At 35.3% G+C, this 21,245-nt stretch overlaps 5 protein-coding genes across 5 annotated transcripts; 2 read left to right on the top strand and 3 right to left on the bottom strand.

Moving 5' to 3' along the window:
* Positions 1 to 1,158: 1,158 nt before the first annotated feature.
* LOC140744726 (SCY1-like protein 2) lies at positions 1,159 to 9,766 on the bottom strand. The gene is made up of 6 exons (XM_073076368.1): positions 9,535 to 9,766; positions 8,124 to 8,959; positions 7,228 to 7,900; positions 3,793 to 4,012; positions 3,235 to 3,429; positions 1,159 to 2,867 (listed from the first exon to the last, which is right to left on the bottom strand). Exons 1-6 carry the CDS (start codon positions 9,659 to 9,661, stop codon positions 2,234 to 2,236), a joined length of 2,685 nt encoding a protein of 894 aa, XP_072932469.1. The 5' UTR covers positions 9,662 to 9,766; the 3' UTR covers positions 1,159 to 2,233.
* Positions 9,767 to 10,512: 746 nt separating this feature from the next.
* amrt (TM2 domain-containing protein 2 amaretto) lies at positions 10,513 to 11,677 on the top strand. The gene has a single exon (XM_073076367.1). It carries the CDS (start codon positions 10,649 to 10,651, stop codon positions 11,189 to 11,191), a length of 543 nt encoding a protein of 180 aa, XP_072932468.1. The 5' UTR covers positions 10,513 to 10,648; the 3' UTR covers positions 11,192 to 11,677.
* A 747-nt stretch (positions 11,678 to 12,424) lies between these two features.
* RpS13 (ribosomal protein S13) lies at positions 12,425 to 13,721 on the bottom strand. Its single transcript, XM_073076366.1, has 3 exons — positions 13,579 to 13,721; positions 13,292 to 13,419; positions 12,425 to 12,752 (listed from the first exon to the last, which is right to left on the bottom strand). Exons 1-3 carry the CDS (start codon positions 13,599 to 13,601, stop codon positions 12,448 to 12,450), a joined length of 456 nt encoding a protein of 151 aa, XP_072932467.1. The 5' UTR covers positions 13,602 to 13,721; the 3' UTR covers positions 12,425 to 12,447.
* A 217-nt stretch (positions 13,722 to 13,938) lies between these two features.
* ND-B15 (NADH dehydrogenase (ubiquinone) B15 subunit) lies at positions 13,939 to 14,605 on the top strand. Its single transcript, XM_073076365.1, has 2 exons — positions 13,939 to 14,143; positions 14,240 to 14,605. Exons 1-2 carry the CDS (start codon positions 14,006 to 14,008, stop codon positions 14,450 to 14,452), a joined length of 351 nt encoding a protein of 116 aa, XP_072932466.1. The 5' UTR covers positions 13,939 to 14,005; the 3' UTR covers positions 14,453 to 14,605.
* A 1,356-nt stretch (positions 14,606 to 15,961) lies between these two features.
* Positions 15,962 to 20,439, bottom strand: Trs31 (trafficking protein particle complex subunit 31). The gene is made up of 5 exons (XM_073076364.1): positions 20,111 to 20,439; positions 18,214 to 18,340; positions 17,765 to 17,848; positions 17,098 to 17,196; positions 15,962 to 16,152 (listed from the first exon to the last, which is right to left on the bottom strand). The coding sequence occupies exons 1-5, from the start codon at positions 20,272 to 20,274 to the stop codon at positions 16,054 to 16,056; spliced, it is 573 nt and encodes a 190-aa protein (XP_072932465.1). The 5' UTR covers positions 20,275 to 20,439; the 3' UTR covers positions 15,962 to 16,053.
* Positions 20,440 to 21,245: the final 806 nt, after the last annotated feature.

Here is a 21,245-nt window from a genome sequence, read left to right as displayed (position 1 = left end):
ACAATTTCGAAGCGATCGGATTTACGTAGTTTGCCGACTTACGTTGAATCCCATTATAGGTACGTGTACGTAATATCAATTTTAATTATTTCCTACGCGTTTCTGCTTCATTTGAATACAAATGTACTTAATTTAGTAATATTTGAGTTTACATTCAAATTATTGGCGCAACTGGTTAGGGTATTTTTAGTATGTCTATTATGCATGTGAACGTAGAAGTTAAAACAGGGACAAAAAGTATTTGTAATATAGAGATTTTCAAAATATATCCATATTTTGTAGACCATTTTTTGTTATTTTTGTTAAAACTTTAATATTAAAGAGATATATGTCTTAATATAAAAATGGTTGTACATTTATTTTTATATTCATGTTTGGTTAAGATATTTATTTTATAAGAAAATCGGTTATTAGATTTAAATTGAGAAACAAGATTTGTTTTATATAAAATACAGTGGCTAAGTTTTGATTTATTTATTGCTTAAGAGATCAATTGCTTCATACAATGGTTATAAAAATAAAATTCTTTAACTGAATTGAAGTATTGTGAAATTCAGTTCATAATATTAACATAATCTAAGCAGCTCCTGTAAAATAAATTAAAAATAGTAATTTGAAAGAACATTTGTTACATAAGAATTCTCTACGGAATAAAATTACAAAGGCAAAAATATTACCATATGCCAAAAATCACATTTAACATAATATTTGAGAAAAGAAGAAAGGTTAATATAAACTGGTAACCCTTAAAATTTATTCCATTTATAAATTTTATAAGTGATACATTATCTATTTAAATTACATCTATTAATTATATAAATGATGTACTTAATATGTAATGTTTTGATACACAATTAGTTATAAAGATAAGTTTACAATGTTTAATCTATAATGTTATTTAAAAATGTTTATTATAAATTAACATTGATATCGAGACAATATTGTATGTTATCATTGAAAAAAGAAATTGTTACCGTTTTCTAAGTACAGACAAAATATATAATAAGATCAATTTCATAAGTTTTATTAAATCTATTGTTATTTAAAATGCATCCGTCGTACATTTGTGTACTACATACTAACAAATATATTAATAAGATAAGCTATATATTCATTTAACATAATAGGAATGTAAAATAAGTTTTTAAGCCGACTGTATTTATAAAATTCAGTCATTTCTGAACCCGTAAGCAAAATAAACGAAAGCAAATCACTCGCACATAAAACTAAACTATCCACGACTATTCGATATACCATATGTGGGACAATGCCGCCTTTTGATATGAAAAAAATGTTACACAATCCATAGGAGTGAAGTTTTACAATTCCCAGCTTATTTTAGGCAACCTCTTAGCTCTATTATTTAATCTGGATTTACCACAACACCTACAACCTCTATTTTATTAAGTTGAATAGAATATTTCAATAACACTGGAAAGCACCCTGCCCAAGGGTTAATTAAGAGACTGTGCCCATTAAATAATGAGCATAATAAAATAAGCCATAACGAAACAATATCAGTATCTAGCTTACTTAAAACAGTTAAAATATGTCCTTTTTCTGAAAAGTACTAGATTTAAATTTACTCACGTCAACGGAAGAAAAATAAATCTTCTGGACTGGATATGTGTGTGGCTTTCTATATAATAAAATATAATTATTTATAGATAAAAAACTTTAATGTTTATAAAACTGTCATTAAATTAATCGATTTATTAAACCAAAATCAAATTAAAATCACAGAGCGTTATCAATGGCGTACGTTTTATAAAGTTTCTTTATTTCACTTGGAAAGTTATATTTTATATAATATTAACCCATATATATAGGCTGGAACTAATAAAATCAATAAATAAGCAATGATTTCCTGTAATACGTATTAAAATATATTTTTATATTTACCTGTAATAGAGGGAGACTATGCTCTAAAAATGTGGCAACTTTTTATAACTGTCAAAGTGACATTACAATACGTCATTGTCGCTTCCACATTGAAAAAAATGGCATCTATTTCCGATATAATTCAAATAAATTTAATGTAATATACACTAAACTTCCAAATAAATCTGAATACCAGTCTTTTCTGTAATATTCCCAATAGCAAATAATACTCATAAATACCTACACTAAAATTCCCATTTCTAATACCTATTGATTAATTCTGATAGCCGATGTATATGTAAATGGAAATAATTTACACTTCATCAAGTCCTACAAATGTCAGACTTAATATTTAGCTCAATAAGTCCATCATTTCACTATTACTCAATTTTTTGACATTATTATTATTATTGTTGTTACTAGTTTGAGGCGGATTCTGGTTTGGAAGTAGAGATTCGAACGCGGACCAGTCCTGCTTCATACTGTTCTGATTACTTTGATTATTCGCCCATTTATTATTGAAATTCCCACTCGCGCTTTGAAAATTCCCAGTCGCGCCTTGGAAATTCCCACTTGCGCCTTGGAAATTCCCGCTCGTGTTATGGAAATTCCCACTTTGTGGGGTCCATCCTGTGCTCGGAGGTAATGCTAGTTGACTGTCAAATCCCATCATGGGCGTCTGAGATTGGTAACCAAAGTTATTTGAATTTCCCATCGAATTGTTTCCCATTAATGGTTTTGACCCTGTATTAGCATTTCCCATAACATTAGTATTGAAATTAGACGTCAATGGAGATTGAGTAGGTGGACTCGTTAGAGATGGATGGGACGGCGTTTTTAATGACAACTGATTGAGATTGGACTGTAGTAGAGATCTAGTCAGATCGACTGGTTTAGGTTGTTGTGGAGGGGGGATCGGTGTGTTTATTGCAGTGGGGGCCGGTTGCCGCGAGAACTTACGGGCCGTCTCTTGCTGTTGTGCTAACCTGAAAATTAAAAAACCAATACTATGTTAAAAACATATCTTATTCTATTTTTGAGAAGAAATATAAATTACATTTATGTGAAATTATTTTCATCGCACTATGTACAGGACTTTGTAGTATTTGAATATTTCTTTGTTTAATATTTTGTCTATATTAGAAACAATAGTAAAGATTTATTCTTTCTTAGTAATTACAACCATTTTAGTTCTATAAGGTACATTTTTACGAAGAAATTAACGCTCTACATTACGCATTTCATCTTATAAGACAACATTACATTGTAATAATAACGAAATCATTATGTTAGTAGTGAAGCTATCGTGAGTTATAAAGTCACCTACACAAACTACATTGGTGTAATTCTCACCTCTGTTTCTCTTCAATGCTTAGTGATCCACCACTGTCTGGGCTGGGCATGACAGGTTCAGCCTTCTCTGGGCTTTTGGTGTTGTTGAAGGCGAATGGGTCCAAGCCCAGGCCAGAGAACATTTTGTCAATGTCCGTTTGTGGAGTTGCTGCCGGGACTAAGGTGTCTGATGTATTCATCGCGTGGTCCATTGCTCTGTAAATTAGTTTACATTTACGAATTAAGAAAAATAAGTTACAAATTCATTAAGATAGCATCAATAATAAAGGGCGTCTGTACGCGATTGTTACTGTAAGTGCCATCTCAGTTTTTGACATAATCTCGGTTGTCCATCAGGGTACATTAGGATAAAATTATCATGTCACGAGAACCCGTTTCGTACTCAAATATATATATTCCGTAACTTTATCACTGACATAGACATACATATCCTGCACTTATGCGGGTAAGTAAAAGTAAAAGGTAATCAACCATTTTCCACTAAACAAGTGGATGCTCATTTGCTATGTCAAAATTATAAAAAAAAAGGTGAAATGGGTAATTACACTTAATACTCACTTAGACTCATTCTGTATTGAGTTGAGTTGCTCCAACTTGGCTCTGTGCTCTGTCTCCACCTTCGAGATCATCTGCTTCACCAGCGATATGAGAGCATTGAACTGGTTCAAGGTCAAGCCGTTCTCCACACAAAGTGGTATCAAGAATGGTAGCACCTTGGTTGCCATCACCTCTTTGGTGATGCCTAACTTTTTGTGGCTTAGAGCAAGTTTATAGATACCTGAAAATAATTAATTTTATTTATTTATAATAAGCAGACAATTCTGGACTAGTATATCTTGTGATTGATAAAACATAATTGTATATAAGAAATAAAGTTACAGGTTTAGTAAAAATGAAATATGATGACTTGTTTGGTGTTTATTTCTGTGGTTAGCTTGTGATAACGACTGCCCGCAATTATCATCAATGTTAAATTGGATAATTCTTTGATGAAATTGGATCACAGGTGAGTCACATGGTAACTACAGAGGCCTTACGTAAGCGCGACTATTCAATTTAACTCTCTAAAACCATCAAATTACATATTTTGCCCAATATCTTGACGTATATGATCAAGACATGCCTTTTTTAATACACCATAGCTACATAAAAAATAGCTATAGCTATATATATAATAAGTTAAGTTAGGTTACTCTGGAATGCTAATGGGCTGTCACAACATACCTTAGAGGTAAAAAATTACTTACAATTAAATCACATTGATATAATGTTGATCTCGGAAACTCATTTTACAAAGAAGAACTACTTTAATTTACAAAGTTATAAATTTTATCATACCACACACCCAGATGGTAAAGCACATGGTGGAAGCGCAGTAATAATTAAAAATAATATAAGGCATCATGTCATCAACAACTTCTGTACAGATAAGTTACAGGCTACAAACATTGTAATAGAAGACTGGTGTGGGCCAATTACAGTGTCTGCAGTCTATAGCCCCCCGAAACACGCCATGAAACAAGTAGATTACGAAGATTACTTTAACAAATTGGGACAAAGATTCATGGCTGGTGGGGATTTCAATGCAAAGCACACATTCTGGGGGTCTCGACTAATTACGCCAAAAGGTCGTCAATTATTATCCACTATTAACAAATTAAAACTTGGAGTCGTTTCAACTGGTGAACCAACGTATTGGCCAACAGACACAAAAAAGAAACCCGATCTTATTGACTTCTGCGTCACTAAAGGCTTTAACAAAACCAACTTTAGATGTACATCTAGCGCCGATCTGTCTTCTGACCACTCACCAGTTGAAATCATACTAAGCAGAAAAATTTCACAAACACAACCACCTTGCAGACTTCATTCTAGTAGGACAAATTGGGACTATTTCCGTGAACTAGTGGCTAACTCAATTAATGTCAATATTCCTCTGCAATCAGATGAGCACATTACAAACGCAGTAGAGCACTTCAATGATGTTATCCAGGAAGCAGCATGGGAAGCCACTCCTCCTCATCCAACAACACGTAATACACCACAATGCTCACGTTCTTGCCGACAACTATTAGCCGAGAAGCGTAAAGCTCGTAAACGCTGGCACATTACAAGATACCCGCGGGATAAAGCAACCTACAACAAACTCACGGCACAATTAAAGCGTCTATTAAGTGATAGTCGCAACGAAAGTTTTACCACATATCTTCAGCAATTAGATGCCAAACCTTCATCAGACTATTCGTTATGGAAAGCAACAAAAAATCTTAAACACCCGATCATCCACCATTCACCACTTCTTAGACCAAATAATACCTGGGCTACGACGGATGAGGACAAAGCACAAGTGTTCCTGGAACATCTCCATGGAGTCTTTACACCAAATCCTGACAATGGTTCAACAGTAACTGACATGGTCTCAAAATTTTTAAATCAAACACATCAATTAGAAAAACCAATTCAAAATTATAATAAACAAGAGATTAGATCTGCCATTAAAAAAATGGCCATAAAGAAAGCACCAGGATATGATTTGATAACACCAACTATCCTAAGAGAACTACCGGATGTAGGATTAACATATCTTACAAAATTATACAATGCCATCCTACGAAAACAATTCATACCGTTGCAGTGGAAAGTTGCGAAGATTATTATGATCCCGAAACCGGGTAAAAGTCCTGAAGATCCTAAGTCGTATCGCCCCATCAGTCTACTTCCTACCCTTTCCAAATTGATGGAAACCCTGTTTTTAAGCAGGCTAAATCCAATCATCCAAGAATCACACCTGATACCAGACCATCAGTTCGGCTTCAGACAAAGTCACGGTACAATTGAACAAATCCACAGACTTATCGAAAACATCTCTTTGACCTTTGAAAACAAAGGTTACTGCACATCTGCTTTCTTGGACATATCACAAGCGTTTGACAGAGTTTGGCATGAAGGACTTTTGTATAAAATCAAAAAGACTCTGCCAAACAACTTTTATGGCTTCATAAGATCGTATCTCACTGACAGACATTTCTTTGTATGCCAGGGAGAAGCAATTACTGAACTTAGAGATATTCAGGCAGGAGTGCCACAGGGTAGTGTAATGGGTCCCACACTATACCTCCTGTACACTGCAGACTTACCAATTTCTAATAATGTTGTCATGGGAACATTTGCTGACGATACAGCCATCATGGCCTCAGATGTCTCTCCGCATCACGCATCCAATAAACTGCAAGTCAGCCTAAATAAAATAGCAGGATGGCTCAAGGACTGGCGCATTAAGGCAAATGAATCCAAATCTGTACAGGTTACATTTACGACTCGCAGAGAGACCTGTCCACCTGTAACTATAAATGGTGTCCAAATTCCACAATCTAATGAAGCTAAATATCTTGGCATGTATCTCGATAGACGTTTAACCTGGAGAAAACACATCTATACAAAGCGCCTAGCATTAGGACAGCAGGTCAGAAAAATGTATTGGCTGATCAATAAAAATAGTCAACTCTCAATGGAGAACAAGTTGCTCCTTTACAAAACCATAATCAAACCAATATGGACCTATGGAATTCAGCTGTGGGGAACAGCAGCCAACTCCAACTTGGAAATACTTCAAAGATTTCAATCTAAACTATTAAGAATGATAGTAAACGCACCTTGGTACATAACAAACGCAAGACTCCACCGAGAACTGGGCATTAGAACCATTAAGGAAGAAATAAGGGACAAAACATCAACATATAAACTTAAGATAATAAACCATCCAAATACATTAGCATCCCATCTTATGGATGACATATTTCCAAGCACCAGAAGACTTAAAAAAAGAGTAGTCCAGGACCTACTCAAATGAGATTTAAGAGGGCATGTCACAGGACCTGTGCCTCGCACAATACCACCCGCTCTAAAGATTGCTGAATGTCCATAGGGACAGATTGCAATATCACCTGGTTTAAAAAATAAAAAAAAAGTTAGGTTGTATAAATTGTTTCTCACCTAAGATCCCCATCAATACAGCCGGTTCTCTCGACGGTATCTGCGGTAAGAACGGTATAATCTCATCCAACACCAACCATTTGTCCAAATGCTCCAAAAGTTTGCCCAAACACAGCAAACAGTTTACTCGTACTGATATGTAGTTAGTGCCAATACACAACTTCTTTATTCTCGGTAATAGGGCATTTTTCATCGCGGGGTAATCGATTAATGACGCAAATGTTGGCAATACTGACAAACATAGCTCTTGGATTTGTTGAGCATCTGATTCCAATGCTCGGTACAACATCGGAAGGATATCACTCTTGACCTCCTCACCAGGAGTCAATTTTAACAAGAGCTCCATCTTTTGCATGAAAATCAACAAAATCTGAATAGGATCTTGTATTAACATCACTGGTTTCAAGACAGGTAGAATGAATTTCACATATTCCTCTTTTGTCGAATTCTCGGCAATTAACAAAACATTTGGCAATACAAATGGTACCATTGGGGGGTTAACAAATTCCTTCGTCAGACAAGGCAAGATACGGTATATACATATCCTGTGGGGCATCTTCTGGATGATTTGGGGGAGGCCTTTGTAAAACTGGGACTTTTGGAGATTATCCCATTGGAATAATGAGTCCAGGTAGTTCAGGGTTTTTACGCCGATATCCTCGAAATATGGAATCTGTAAAAGAAATGTTCAATTTAGATTTACAAGGTATAGGTGATAGGTAAAGAAGGCATAAATCATAGGCATGCCACCATGCAGAAAATGTTAAGGAATTTTAGGTTTACTTTTAGAGGGTAAATTTACAGAATCACATCTGAAAAACTCTGACATCACACAAAAACATTATTCAAATAGGTCCTAAATTAATGTAATAAATCAATGAATTTAAACAACAAACCTTTAAAAACTGATGTGGATCAGGCCTCAACTCTGGTGTCACATTCAGCATCAATTTGACATATTCCCTCAAACCTTCAGTCACACATAGCAGACGAGATTGTGGTAGATTACGTATCTCATTTGCAAATCTCTTAAACTTGGAATAGTCATTACCAATATTACCTAGAGTTTGGTGTCCAGTGCTATGTAAAGCATATACAAGCATCCCGAGGGAGTATATATCGCTGGCCTGTGAATGTGAAGCTGTCAGTACATATTCTGGAGCCAAATAATCTAAAGGAGGTTGGGTTAATGCATGCATGGCTTGACAATACTCATTGAATGGCCAAAACGTCGCCGCGCCCGGCGCACTCTGATTCGCAATACAAAAGTCGAAGCCAAATATCTTCCATGCACCTTGCTGATTCACCACAATGGACTCAGGGCAGATATTATGATGTAAGAGCTTTACATCATTGTGTAGGAACGCCAAACCTTCAGCTATTTGCATTAAGCCATACTTTATTTCGACTTCATACAATTTGTAATTCAGTAAATGGTGTGGTATGGGTTGTGGCATATTTTCTGTATTGCCCAAAATGTTAGCAAGACTTGCGAATACAGGTTCGGTGGCAAAGGCCAGACTCTCTCGGCTTTCCTCAAGGCTGTGTTGCACGGTGAGTATCTGTGGGTGCCGTAGCTTTGTCAGCTGTGTGATGCCTCGTTTGAGGATCTCTAACATGATGTCCCTATCTGCTCTGGACCATCGCTCTAGTTGCTTCTTTTCAAATACAAATATTGATGCCTCCTGTTTTGTGGATTTCTTGTAGCCTTTGTAAACTTTCCATAGCAATCCTGAAATAAAATTAAGTTAAACATTGTCATGCAATATAATGATAACTTTTTAATTTTTAGCTTACATCTTTTACCTAACTGGTAGGGAGAATGTAATATATGTGTACTTAGAATATTTACAGCACTGATAATGTAGTGGTTTTAGTTTTAAATTAAATTAGGCCTTTTAAGTTTGTGGTCTGCGATTAAAATCTCAGGCATACACTAAAATATTTTTGAAGTTATATCCGTATCAAAAAAAATTAACCCCATAAATTCTGTATCATTATACTTGTGTTGCAGCAATGAGCCCATTGTTTTATAAAAACTATAAAACATCGGATTAAACATAATTACTTATAATATTAACATGAAACTGATGAAATACATAAATTTATTAGAAAATCCTGATCTTATCATGGTCAGGCAACACAAAGTGACAAGTATCTATAGGCAGTGTTTAAAACATGTGATTAAAGAAATATATTGTATTCTTATTTACAGAATGGGAATGATATCATGCAAGTATTATGGTCACTGATTCTTAGAATCCAATTGATTGTATTTATATGCTATCTAAGGTATCTGTTCCTTACCCGGACCAGCGCTGGCGATGTATTGGGTGGCTTCGAACTCTCTCGTTACCGGGTTCCCGGGCAAAACCCCGGACAACTGTGACACTGTGTTGCTCACCGACGAGTAAAACTTGTTGAAAACCTCCATTTTAATTACCCACACTTAACTTTTTAGTAGATATTGCAAAAAGAAAATCATCACAAAAAGATCGAAAAAACCATTCTACTATGACAAATTGATAAATGACAACGACATCTGTCTAATCTAATTGACATCTGTTTGTCAGTGACATGACGTTTGTGGGAATTAGGAGAATGAAATGGAACGTAATTTTCATAAAATCATATATATAATGATATAAATATAGATTGCTCCCCTGTATCTAAGATTATATCTGTATACTCCCTTATAGGTTCTCTAAGGTCTCGAAAAGTACTTGACCAATTTGGCTACTTGACACTTTTTGGGAAACTGTTTTAATGAATTCATATACGTATTATATATGCCTTTCATTGATCATTTTTCGAAAAAAGGGCTATTTATTAATAAAAAACATATTTTTATTACGGTAAACGGAACGTTACGCCAAAACAGGCGGTCAAGTGTCATTTCGTAGCGTGACGTCAACACATTGAAAATATAGAAATAAACTTCGACGCTACACATACTTCAGTCTTGTTTGGTTTCGATGTAGTGACGTCACATGACATTTGAGGCAGCACTGTCGCCGTTTTGGGATTTAAAATCCACAGATAAAAAATCGAAAATTTCTTTTTAAAAATTAAAATACTTAGAACGTATTAAAAAATAAACAAAATACTGCATAATTTATGTTTACTTATAAGCTATCATATCCAACATATTTCATATTTTATTGTTATTAGTGTCAAGTACCCAAATAATCTTTGAGCTAACAAAAACATAAAACTCGATTAATTATTTTTCCAAAGAAATAATCGATTAAAATGCCATCTCTATTTGACGTGTTCGAATTTTTTTTTATGTGAGATTGACAAATTTGTCAAATCAAGTCAACACTTTTGTAGTAAACAAGTCGACTTGAAAATCTTATTTGTATAAACTTTCATAACGAATATGATTAAAATTTGCAACATTAGACAGCAAACCTGAACAATGTATTATCCTCGAGCCATTGTTTTAGTGCTGTTAACGGTGACACGAGCTACAATATCTGAAAGTGATCCATATTCGAAGGAGCCGTACCGACCAATGGGACCTCTGGTGAGATGCAATTTCCTGCCGATGGAATTCTTGGACTGCGACGAGCCTGTGGACCACAAGGGGAACACGACAGCGAGGCAAGCAGTGGGGCATGGCTGTGTTAAATTCGGCGGAGTGAGATACGAAGATGTAGAAATGACGAAAGTGCAATGTAAAGCTTTAGAAGGTATAGAGTGTTTTGGGAGCCGCAGTTTTCTTCGTGACGGTTTTCCTTGCGTGCGGTACTCCGGGCACTACTTTACAACGACACTGATATACAGTATTCTATTAGGATTTCTAGGAATGGACCGGTTTTGCCTCGGTCAGACTGGCACGGCGGTTGGCAAGCTGCTAACGCTGGGTGGACTAGGAATTTGGTGGATTGTAGACGTTGTTCTATTAATTACAAACAGTTTACATCCAGAAGATGGGAGCAATTGGAATCCCTATGTATAAGTCTTGTGGTATTATAATTGAAATGTTTTTGATATTGGTCTTCTTGGTTGTAATATTGTTAGCTAATTTCAATATTATATTTATATAGCAGCAAAATATTTAGCGTAATTGTAAAGTTTATGTAAATATTACTTTCCTAAAAACAACAAGTAAGTTTTATTGTTTGCCTGAAATGTCTTGTTATATATTTTGGTTACTCTATCTGGCACATTAATTTTCTTAAATCCTTAACATTGAATAGAAAAAAAGTTGCATTCTTTCACATTCATAAATGCCCGAGACTGAAAACTACAATTAAAACACTATGCATTTATTTCTAAGGTTTCATTTATGTATAAACTGAATAGATATTTTCTCAAAAATACCAAGAAGTTAGGTGATTTTCAACTCGAAGTTTTACCACTTATAGTTCTTATGAATAAAATTGTAAATAAGTCTGTATAGAGTAAATGTTATAAAAATAAATTAAATTGTAAGAGTTCTGAATGCTGAGTTTGTTTTAACCCTTGCCCTTTAGCTTTAATTTGTGCTGGAATAGCTAGTTTTAGAAAGGTGATGGAACCATTTACCACACCTTTCTAGTGAGAAGTTCCTGTTTCAAATGCCAGCAGTGTTCCATATTAGGCAATTATCTGTAATTCTAGACTTGCTGTTCAACATGTATTTGGTGACAGGATATTATGTGCAGTAGTGATCATTAGGTGGATTGCCAGCTCTTTATTAGGTCCATAAAGCATAAAGAGCTGGCAATCCACCTAATGATTAACAAATCTGGTCTAGGCCTTGTAGTGCTAACATTATAAGAAAACTATGCAGTGGTATTTAAATGCTAATTAAAATGTTCTGACCTATACTTTAGTCACTATTCCAAAGCAACAGAGTGATAATTTTAATAACTCCCACTTATATTTAACATATACTCATAAAACTGCATCTAAGGAGATACGAATTCACCTACAAGAGGGATGACTACCTTACTATATACCTGGTATGAAACCCTCATTCAGCTTATAGCCATATTATTTGCCAGTTTAGGTGTATGGCACAACAGTAATAAATTATAAGATGCAGATATGGAATAACAATCAATAATCATCTAATCTTTGTAACACTATAACTAAGCAAATTTCTGTTTTGAGAAATTACAATTTAACTTCTCATATAAGTCAATAAACATAGAAAAAATGTGTAACAGAAATAAGGAAGGTGTACTTCAAACAAAAGAACAGTAAAGTTAGTTATAAAGTATATTTAGCTTAAGCCACAAGAGCAGATGCGGTGCTCGATTCGTACTTCCAGTTGGGGGGGAGTACACTCTTTGTTTTGTAGTAGCGCGCCAGCCTGTGGATTCTGGACTCGACGAGAATCAGCCTGAATTTGCTGTCCTTGTCCTTCCTGTTGCGCTCCAAGTGCTTCCTCATGGCGACGGCCTTCTTGATCAGGTAGTAAAGATCCTCGGGTAGGTCGGGAGCGAGACCCATAGCCTTCATGATACGGAGGATCTTCTTGCCAGTGACAAATCTGACTTGTGCAACTCCATGTGAATCCCTAAGCATGACACCTGTAATTGAGAAATTTAAGATGAAGTTAGAAATTGTTATTTGGTTTAATTCAAACTATTGTGACTGATCCTGTGAGTTTAGGTTTTATCTAAAACTAAAAATTTTACTGTTTACTTTATGTATATCATCTTTACACTTATGCATTTCCTTTATTCAAATAAATAACATTTATTTATCAGGTTCTACATTGAAGAACATTCTAAAAAGATAGAACCTTGAAGAACATTCTAATCTACAGACTAAGGGGTTAAACTGTTGACTCCAAAAATGTGTCATAAATCCTTAATCTCACCAAATGTTATTTCTAAATTACCTTTCAAATAAATTTTATGACTAAAACATGTAAATAGGTAGTTTGTTAGTGATTTGGAGTACTAAGTGACATGAGAAACAAAACATCCAAAAATTAAATAATTTTTCAATTATTTCCTGAAACAGAATCTAAACTGGATTTCTTTTTAATCTTAACTAATGATTAAGCATTTAACTAAATGTACTAGTGAAATATACCTATGTAGATGGATTGACGGATACATACCAATTTGTGAGGGAGTGAGGCCCTTCTTGCCCAGTTTGAATATCTGTTCCTTAACATCATCCGCGGTCAGTTTCAACCATGTGGGGACACTGCGACGATATGGCAGCGCCGATTGGGAGATACCCTTACTGAAACACAAGAATCACCGCTTGAAAACCACGCCATGTGGTGCGAGACACGTCTCTAGGTTAGACCGTCACTATTAACTTTTTTGAGCATAAAATCGGCAAACTTCATATTACACAGCTGGAAAATGGTTTTCACAAGTGAATAAACAAGAAAATTACCCAGGTGCGTGCATACGACCCATGGTTACGGCTTTTTAGAAAATCGCCGAACTGACAACGACAACAAGGGGAATTAAAAAGATGGATGCCGGAAGACGAGGTTTCATTCAATTGCCTATGGTCAATTTCTAGTGTTGGCAATGAATGAACGGTTTAATTAAAATGTTAACCGATTATTATTTTAATTCCTTATTAATAAATGGATTTTTAATACGTACTTTATGTAAGTAACTAAGCTATACAAATACAGTATAATTTGTGTTACATAATAATGTGACGGCTGACTGAAGGATGTTTAAAATGTTATCTTCGCATTATTATTTTTAGCCTAATAAAAAGTTGCCAAACAAAAGTGACATTTTTATTTGTCAGTTTTGACACATAACCTGGAGAACATCAACAAGGGTTATTTGATGAAGTTGTAAAAATGGCAGATAAATACGGAATTTCCGAATCGGAATACCAGGTCATCCAAAAGCAGGCTGCAAGGCGTGCTGAGCTGAGGAAGGAGTTTCTTAAACAGAGGACCAATCCGTGGAAGAACGCCGCAGAAGCTGGATATGTTGTAAGTAAAATTACGTAATTATCTGTATGTTTGTCATAATAAATTAAAAAAAATGGTTTGATATATTTTTGAACACAACATTATGTTTTGTTCTAGTTCGACCCAGCTCACCAGAGATTCGTGGCTCTAAAAGTTACACAGTTCGAATATTTCAAGCCCAATAGGAGTAATGCTCTGTTTGGTATTTTCGCTGTTGTTGTGCCGATGCTGACCTACGGTTACTTAATCTGGAACCAACGAAACGACCGTGAGCAAAAGATCAGAAGAGGAGAACTGGTCTACAAGGACAGGCTATTCAAATTAATCTAGAAATTTTATGTTATTATGTGTAGCAAATCAAATCAAATATAATATAAATTATTTGTATAGTGTTTTCCTCGGCTGTACTTCATAATTCGCACTGGCCACAAATATTCTTCTTTTGAACCTCTATGTAAAAATAAAGAATATAGCTGTCATGTATGTTATCTATTATTTTGTTGATATTATAAGTGTTATAAACTAAAAATGTGTGATTACGGATTTTCCGAAATCGAGTGCAAGATAATATGTGCGCAAATTGAACGGCGCGCAAAATATCGTGAAGAGTTTTTACGTCTCAGAACTGATCCATGTAAAAATTCTCAGGAGGCTGGCTATGTTGTTAGTATACACTATACTGTCTTCTATTGTAAACCATTGTGCTTATTTTGAAATGTAACAACAGGCATATGTAGTACATTACTGAGTCGAAAATCATGTGTACCTATACTAATTTAAAAAAACATAACATTTGTAGAAGCTGGATGCTTTAGTATGAGGTGATTATCATAGCCCACTAGAACGGCCATTTGTACGGTTTCACATTTTCAGAACCCTTGTTTCTATATGGAGATGGTTACAGCTTTATCAGGTGGACTATGTTTACTTACTACTTGAATAATATAGAAAATCTATGTAATATTTCTATTAATTTGTTTTATTACTAAGCGCTGTATCTATTTCTGTATTATAACAGTAGTGTCAAGTACTGCTGACCTCTAGTGTGAAGGGTGCAGTGTGGTAGACACAATTTTATGACAGTTATTTCAACTAAAGGGTAAAAACAGACTTAGTCTCAGGATAGTATGAGTGTGTGCACTTAATTATAGACATGTACCGATGACAGTAACATCGTTTATGAGTTTTCCCAAGAGATTCATCGATTTTCTAACAGATCCATAGATCATAAATTATAGATAATGAACACTTGAATACTATTCCTTATCTCAATATTTCAGTTCGATCCAGCCATCCAAAGGTACATAGCCATGAAAGCCACCCACTTTGAACATTTCTACCCAAATCGTAGGAATATTCCAACTGCTATCTTCATGTTGGTACTCCCAATGTTGACTTATGGCTATCTGGTCTGGAACCAACGCAACAAGTTCCTTCAGGATTGTCGATGCGGTAGAATTAGGTACCGTGATAGAATAAATAAACTCCTTTAATATGAGAATTCGAAAGAAATGCCTCGTTTTATTGCTTAATTAAAGGTTAAAGAAGTTGTAATGGGTTTTTAGTGTACACTTATATAAAATTTAAGGCAAATAATTATATGTAACAATTTGGAATTATTTATAGAGAATATGTACTCACATTTTGTGCTATTCGTGTTTCAATGTTCGAAAGATGTTAAGATTCATCTTAGAAGAAGATTTGAATGAATTTGATAAATTTAATTTATCCCTCAAGTTCATTATAACTTTTAAGGCAACATTACATTTTTGTGACTTAAGTATATGCTTACCTTAAAAATATTGGGATTAGCATGATATTACAAAAAACAACACAATGTTAATACTTATAGCACTTATATTAATTATCTAGAGCTTATACAGAATAATATAGATAGCATACACTTAATTAAATGAGGAATAAAGAACTGTTTAGCGGTCATCGAGAGACTTGTCTCTGGTGATGACAGAGTCTTCAAACTTAACCATGTATGTTGTCCCTTTGTGCCAATGTGCCGTCACCTTTGCGGGCTGAAACAATTATATTTCCGATTAATTTAATGAACAAATGCTTCGAATCAGGCTAGGAAGTATTATGTAACTTTGGGTGCAAGATGGCAAGAGGTGACTAAAGCCAAATGGGGTAACAATTATACATCTAGGAACTTTGGTATAGTCCGCGTAAAACTGCTAGTCCGCTCTGCTAGAAATGAATTGCGTCGCCATAGCAAATTGTATGACTTCACCTGCCCGCAACAACGGACTAGCAATTTGGCGCCGACTGTACCATGGTATAAATAGGCGTTGGCGACGCTTTGCGTATAGGTCGGCAAAAAAGGTCCTATTTTAAAAGAGCACTGAAAATCCATCTCTCTCTACCCTGATCAAGGGTTAGGGCTGGAGCTGCATTCATGCTACAGGACATTACACTCGCAATTTGAGAACATATTTCTGAGGAGATTATTAATTATCATGTTTACTGAAAATATTTTTATTCATTGTCAAATAATTCACTAATAATAATTGCGATTATTACTTATGATTGAAGTTGGTAGAACCCTTTGTGGTTCGACTCTGGCGGCACCACTGCCACACCTATTTCTACCTAATAACAGCAGTGTTAGGAGCTGCTGTGTTCCGGTTTGAAGGGTGTGGTAAGGGAGACAGACTTTTCCGAGGCGTTCCAGCTCAGTCCTCAGGGGTAGCGGCGCATCTGTGGCCGACCTCAGGTAGGAATAACCAATCCTATCTGGGGTTGATTATAGATGTCCATGGGCGGCAGTAGCCACTTACCATCAGGTGGACTGCATGCCCGTCTGCTACTCTTATATTATATAAAAAAAAAAAACATTCTCTGGATGACCTGCCTGGGCCTTCTAGAAAATCATACAGGGCTAAACTTCTAATCTTGTTTGCATTTTTTTATTATAGATCCTAAAATAACAGTGTTAAGTTCTAAATCATTTATATACATACAAATCCACTCTTAGTGAGCACAGCTTCAATAATCCCAGCATTGAAAGTAGCACAGTTTAGGGAACCCTTGTCTTTTGGGACACTTATAAACTTGTTTACCTGAAAGTAAAAGAGGAATGTTAAATTGTGCGCATTTATAAGGAACTTATCTTTACTAAGGGCGCTATTTCAGTGACGCAACTAATCCGCAAGCGTATCACTTGCGTTTCATATGTTCACTGCCTCAGGTTGCGAAGAGATTGCAGCAAGCTAAAGCTCCTTTCCTGTCGTACGTGTTTAGGCCAGCATGCGTGTTCCAACCGCATGTGTGTTTGTGTGGGACGCACGTGAGGTTTACACGCACGACATATGAAGAGCATTAAATTCATTAATACATGTACGTCATCATAGATGCCTTGAAGAAGGCAAATTGTATGGTAAAAGGGACACTTGTCCAATGTTTTCCAGCCACATCCTCAAGGGTAATGGTGCTTATCTTGGGTTGATTACTGATGCCCATGGCTGGTGGCAGCAGCCTTACCATGAGGTGGACAGCATGCTCGTCTCTTCCTACACTATAAAGAAAGGCAAAATACTGTCTCTATTTTATAGCAGACTAAACCAATTTTATTGATCAATTTAGTATAGGTCTAAGTAACCCATATAAATCCAGTACAGAATAACTTACCAGAGCATCTTTTTCAATAATGTAGTAAGTTCTCTCATCATCATTGGCATGTTCCAGTTTATCAGCTTCCTTGCCAAATAACACCTGAAAGAATCAAATCAGATCTATACAATGGAAATTCTAAGGGATGAAAAGGTAGGCATAAATAATATTCTATATCCTTTACGAGATTGTTTTTATCCATTGCTCTACAAAAGTGGTTACAGATGTCCATGGGTGGCAGTGGCCACTTACCATCTGGTGAACTGGATGCTCATTTGCTCCATCATTTTATTTAAAAAAATGACAAGGTGATTATAATTGTTCTCTATATTTTTTTTAAATAAAATGCTTTCTTTCTGATTAGAAAGGGATCAAATTAGATCATGTTATAAAAAATGTGGGTAAATCAAGAATTGATTATAAGTAGAAGGAGTGTTAATTGGCTATCAAATGTTTAAATTATGTACCTTCCACAAAGTAGACTTGACGAATAGCAACATGTTAAGTAGCTTTATCTCTCTCTTACTGTTCCTCTCTCTAACGAAGTACAGATCAAGTAGCCTGGCGCCCACATCCTGGCCAATATCTGAAAGTCTAAAACACAGTATAATTATAAATATAAATTTAAAAAAAATACACAAAATGAAAAAAAATTGTGGACTAAGTAGAGTATATGAGTAGTCAAATGATGTTTTGTCAGTCTCAGAAGCATTGGGTGAATCTTGGACTGCACCCCTGGTATTTTAAAACTTTTCCAATGATTTTATAGGAATTATCATCATTTTAATAGAAATGGAACTTTGTAAGCTAAGGGGGCGTTCAAGTATTACGTAACGCAATTTGGGGGGAGGGGGGGGGGTCTTGTAAAACGTTACGATGCGTTACAGGGGCGGGAGGGGGTCTTTCTTAATACACGTTACGTAACATTTTTTTAATAAAAAAATAGGGAATTAAAACTCCTAAATTGGCAACCCTTTTCATTTACGTTTTACGGGGAATCCCTTGAATGAGTGGGTTCAGCCGAACTAAGTCCTGAGTATTCTGAGTTAGACTAAGTATAGTACAGTATAGCAGTATGTAAGCTTTGACTATACTTAAACTAACTTAGAATACTCAGGACTTCAGGAGACCTAGTTCGGCTGAACACGCTCTTTGTATAGTCTGGTTGTCATTTTTAATTTGTTCTCGCAAGTTGTATAGTAGACTATTGTACGTCATTTAATGTTGTTTTCGTTGTTAGTATTCGTTAGTGTTTATAGACAAGTAGAGATGGGTTGTACTAGGTAAATTTGAGATTAGGTATGCCTGTTCCTAGTATTTAAAAATACGTGAACCAGAAACCTGTTCCACCTAGTCCCATAAAGTCTCATTAGTTAGTACAATTTGGTGAGGACTAGGTACTTATTCTTGGACTAAGAGCCGGTCCACACGGTGCGCGCGTCGACGCAGCGCACCGTGTGAACACTATGATTATTAGTATGTAAAACGACGCAGCCACAGCGCTACGTCGACGCAACGCTGACGCAACGCGCCGTGTGGACCGGCTCTAAGAAGCTAGTTCGTTCATGCCTTGCATCAATATGTAAGAGCGGTAAGGGTTGCACGCGCACTCACTAGTAATAATGAAATGTAATCTTTTCTTCATACTTTATACAGGCTTAGGACTGTCAACGTTAGATTCATCGAAATAGCAGTTTGATTTATCATTAAAGGTTTCGTGAGCCGGCGCGGCGTCCACCTAAATGACATTCGTATAGATTCGGAATACACGACTGAACAATTCCGAATTTTCACACATTTGACATTTCATACTTAATCCGCATCGAGTATCTGTATGATCCGACAGCGACTAGGTGTAGTTAAAAAGGACAAGTATATTTTTGCCTGCCCATGAGTTGATGTTTTATTAATTTTTACTGTTATTCGCATTAAAAATCTCTTGTTTTATTTCTTAGTATTATTAAGTAAATATTGAAAGTAAAAATAGGATAAAAACTATAACATAACTTATAGCGAGTTTAGGGTAAAAATTGACACTTGAGTGTTACGTAACGTTAAGAGAGGGGGGGGGGGGTATAGTAAAACGTTACGGTGCGTTACAAGGGGGGGAGGGGGGGTCAAAAATCTTAAAAAATTGCGTTACGTAATACTTGAACGGCCCCTAATCTATATGCCAGATTGATTTACAATGTGTTAAGAACCCTGGCCAGTATAGTGGTTGTTCCAAACATAAAATCTGGTTTAAGATTGCGTGGGTAAAAGTACTTATTAAGTAGCTACATATTTCTAAAATCTAAGATTAAGATTAGCAATTTGATCAAAAGTTATATTTCACTACCTTGCTAAAGAATGAAGTATACTTACTTATTCTGAAGTTCAGTTAAGGAATGGGATTTGTTCTGACAATACTGAACTATTTCGGAGAATAGAAGGGTGTAAAATGCTAAGGAAATTTCACCCTTTCCCTTCGGGAGGGGCTTATCCAGTATTGAAGTTTTGGACCGACTTGACGACATTATGGTAGACATGTATAGTTCAGTTTACATGTAACTTTGATACCAATCGCAGTAACTAAACACTGTTTACGTTAATACAAAACTGGGAAAGCCTTCCCTTATGCCATTTTATTCAATTTTCATTTCATTTACATTTTCTTCTAATCACACTCTTTCTTTTGGATTTGTTGTCACTTGTCAGTGAATTGTCAAATGTCTATATAATGTCAAGTGTCAATTTATGATTTTGAAAACATTGAAGCAACGAAAAGCACACGATAAACTCATATGTTTAGTTTTATTAGAAAAGTAATTGTGTGATAAATGGTTTGAAATTCATTTTAATTGGGTACTTGACACTTTTTGGGAAACTGTTTTAATGAATTAGTATACGTATTATATATGCCTTTCATTGATCAGTTTTTCGAAAAAAGGGCTATTCATTAATAAAAATCGAACTTTCTTTACGGTGAACGGAACGTCGCGTTAAATCAGGCGGTCAAGTGTCATTTTGTGGCGGAACGTCATTACACTGTAAGTAAACAAACAACGCTTAGAAGAAAATTGAGAGTTATTTAGCTATTATAACTAAAATTTAAATAAATGATAAGTTATAAGACGTGTGCAGTGACGATGTGTACAAGTACGATCGTAACAAATTTGCTTATACAAGTTCCTAAACCCAAATCTCATAAACGTTAAAGAACTTGCTGATTCTTATATGTTTAAATCCTCTGTTTGCAAGCAATGACATTTTATACTATCTATGTAAGAGAAGTATTATTGAAAAGGAATAAATTTAGTAACTCTCGAGTGATTCGTCAATTCCAAATCATTGGAACGGGACGTAATCAAAACAAAACAGCAAGTGGAAGTATTCATATATTTAATATAATATATAGATGTCTATGATAAGAATAGAATTATAAGACGTCTATGAGAATTCTATTTTAAGGGCCCATTCAGTATTTAGTAGGACACAATTAAAATATTTCATGACTGTG

This window comes from Epargyreus clarus, unplaced genomic scaffold (genome assembly GCF_041222505.1).
Source record: "Epargyreus clarus isolate Ecla_fem2 unplaced genomic scaffold, WU_Ecla_fem_2.2 ptg000009l, whole genome shotgun sequence".
In the NCBI taxonomy this organism is placed as follows: Eukaryota; Metazoa; Arthropoda; class Insecta; order Lepidoptera; family Hesperiidae; genus Epargyreus; species Epargyreus clarus.
The sequence above is the reverse complement of the archived record's forward strand: the minus strand, read 5'-3'. Positions and strand labels throughout refer to the sequence as shown.

Excerpts from the sequence above, each read along its gene's own strand:
- LOC140744726 (XM_073076368.1), bottom strand. The coding sequence starts at position 9,661 with ATGGAGGTTTTCAACAAGTTTTACTCGTCGGTGAGCAACACAGTGTCA. Across the intron at positions 7,901-8,123 it reads ATCCACATCAGTTTTTAAAG|ATTCCATATTTCGAGGATAT; the intron begins GTTTGTTGTTTA and ends TTTCTTTTACAG. Across the intron at positions 2,868-3,234 it reads AGCATTGAAGAGAAACAGAG|GTTAGCACAACAGCAAGAGA; the intron begins GTGAGAATTACA and ends TTTAATTTTCAG.
- amrt (XM_073076367.1), top strand. The coding sequence starts at position 10,649 with ATGTATTATCCTCGAGCCATTGTTTTAGTGCTGTTAACGGTGACACGA.
- RpS13 (XM_073076366.1), bottom strand. The coding sequence starts at position 13,601 with ATGGGTCGTATGCACGCACCTGG. Across the intron at positions 13,420-13,578 it reads GGTCGTATGCACGCACCTGG|TAAGGGTATCTCCCAATCGG; the intron begins GTAATTTTCTTG and ends CTTGTGTTTCAG. Across the intron at positions 12,753-13,291 it reads CCTCACTCCCTCACAAATTG|GTGTCATGCTTAGGGATTCA; the intron begins GTATGTATCCGT and ends TCTCAATTACAG.
- ND-B15 (XM_073076365.1), top strand. The coding sequence starts at position 14,006 with ATGGCAGATAAATACGGAATTTCCGAATCGGAATACCAGGTCATCCAA. Across the intron at positions 14,144-14,239 it reads CCGCAGAAGCTGGATATGTT|TTCGACCCAGCTCACCAGAG; the intron begins GTAAGTAAAATT and ends GTTTTGTTCTAG.
- Trs31 (XM_073076364.1), bottom strand. The coding sequence starts at position 20,274 with ATGTCTACCATAATGTCGTCAAGTCGGTCCAAAACTTCAATACTGGAT. Across the intron at positions 17,197-17,764 it reads TTATTGAAAAAGATGCTCTG|GTAAACAAGTTTATAAGTGT; the intron begins GTAAGTTATTCT and ends TTTTACTTTCAG. Across the intron at positions 16,153-17,097 it reads TGCTCACTAAGAGTGGATTT|CCCGCAAAGGTGACGGCACA; the intron begins GTATGTATATAA and ends TAATTGTTTCAG.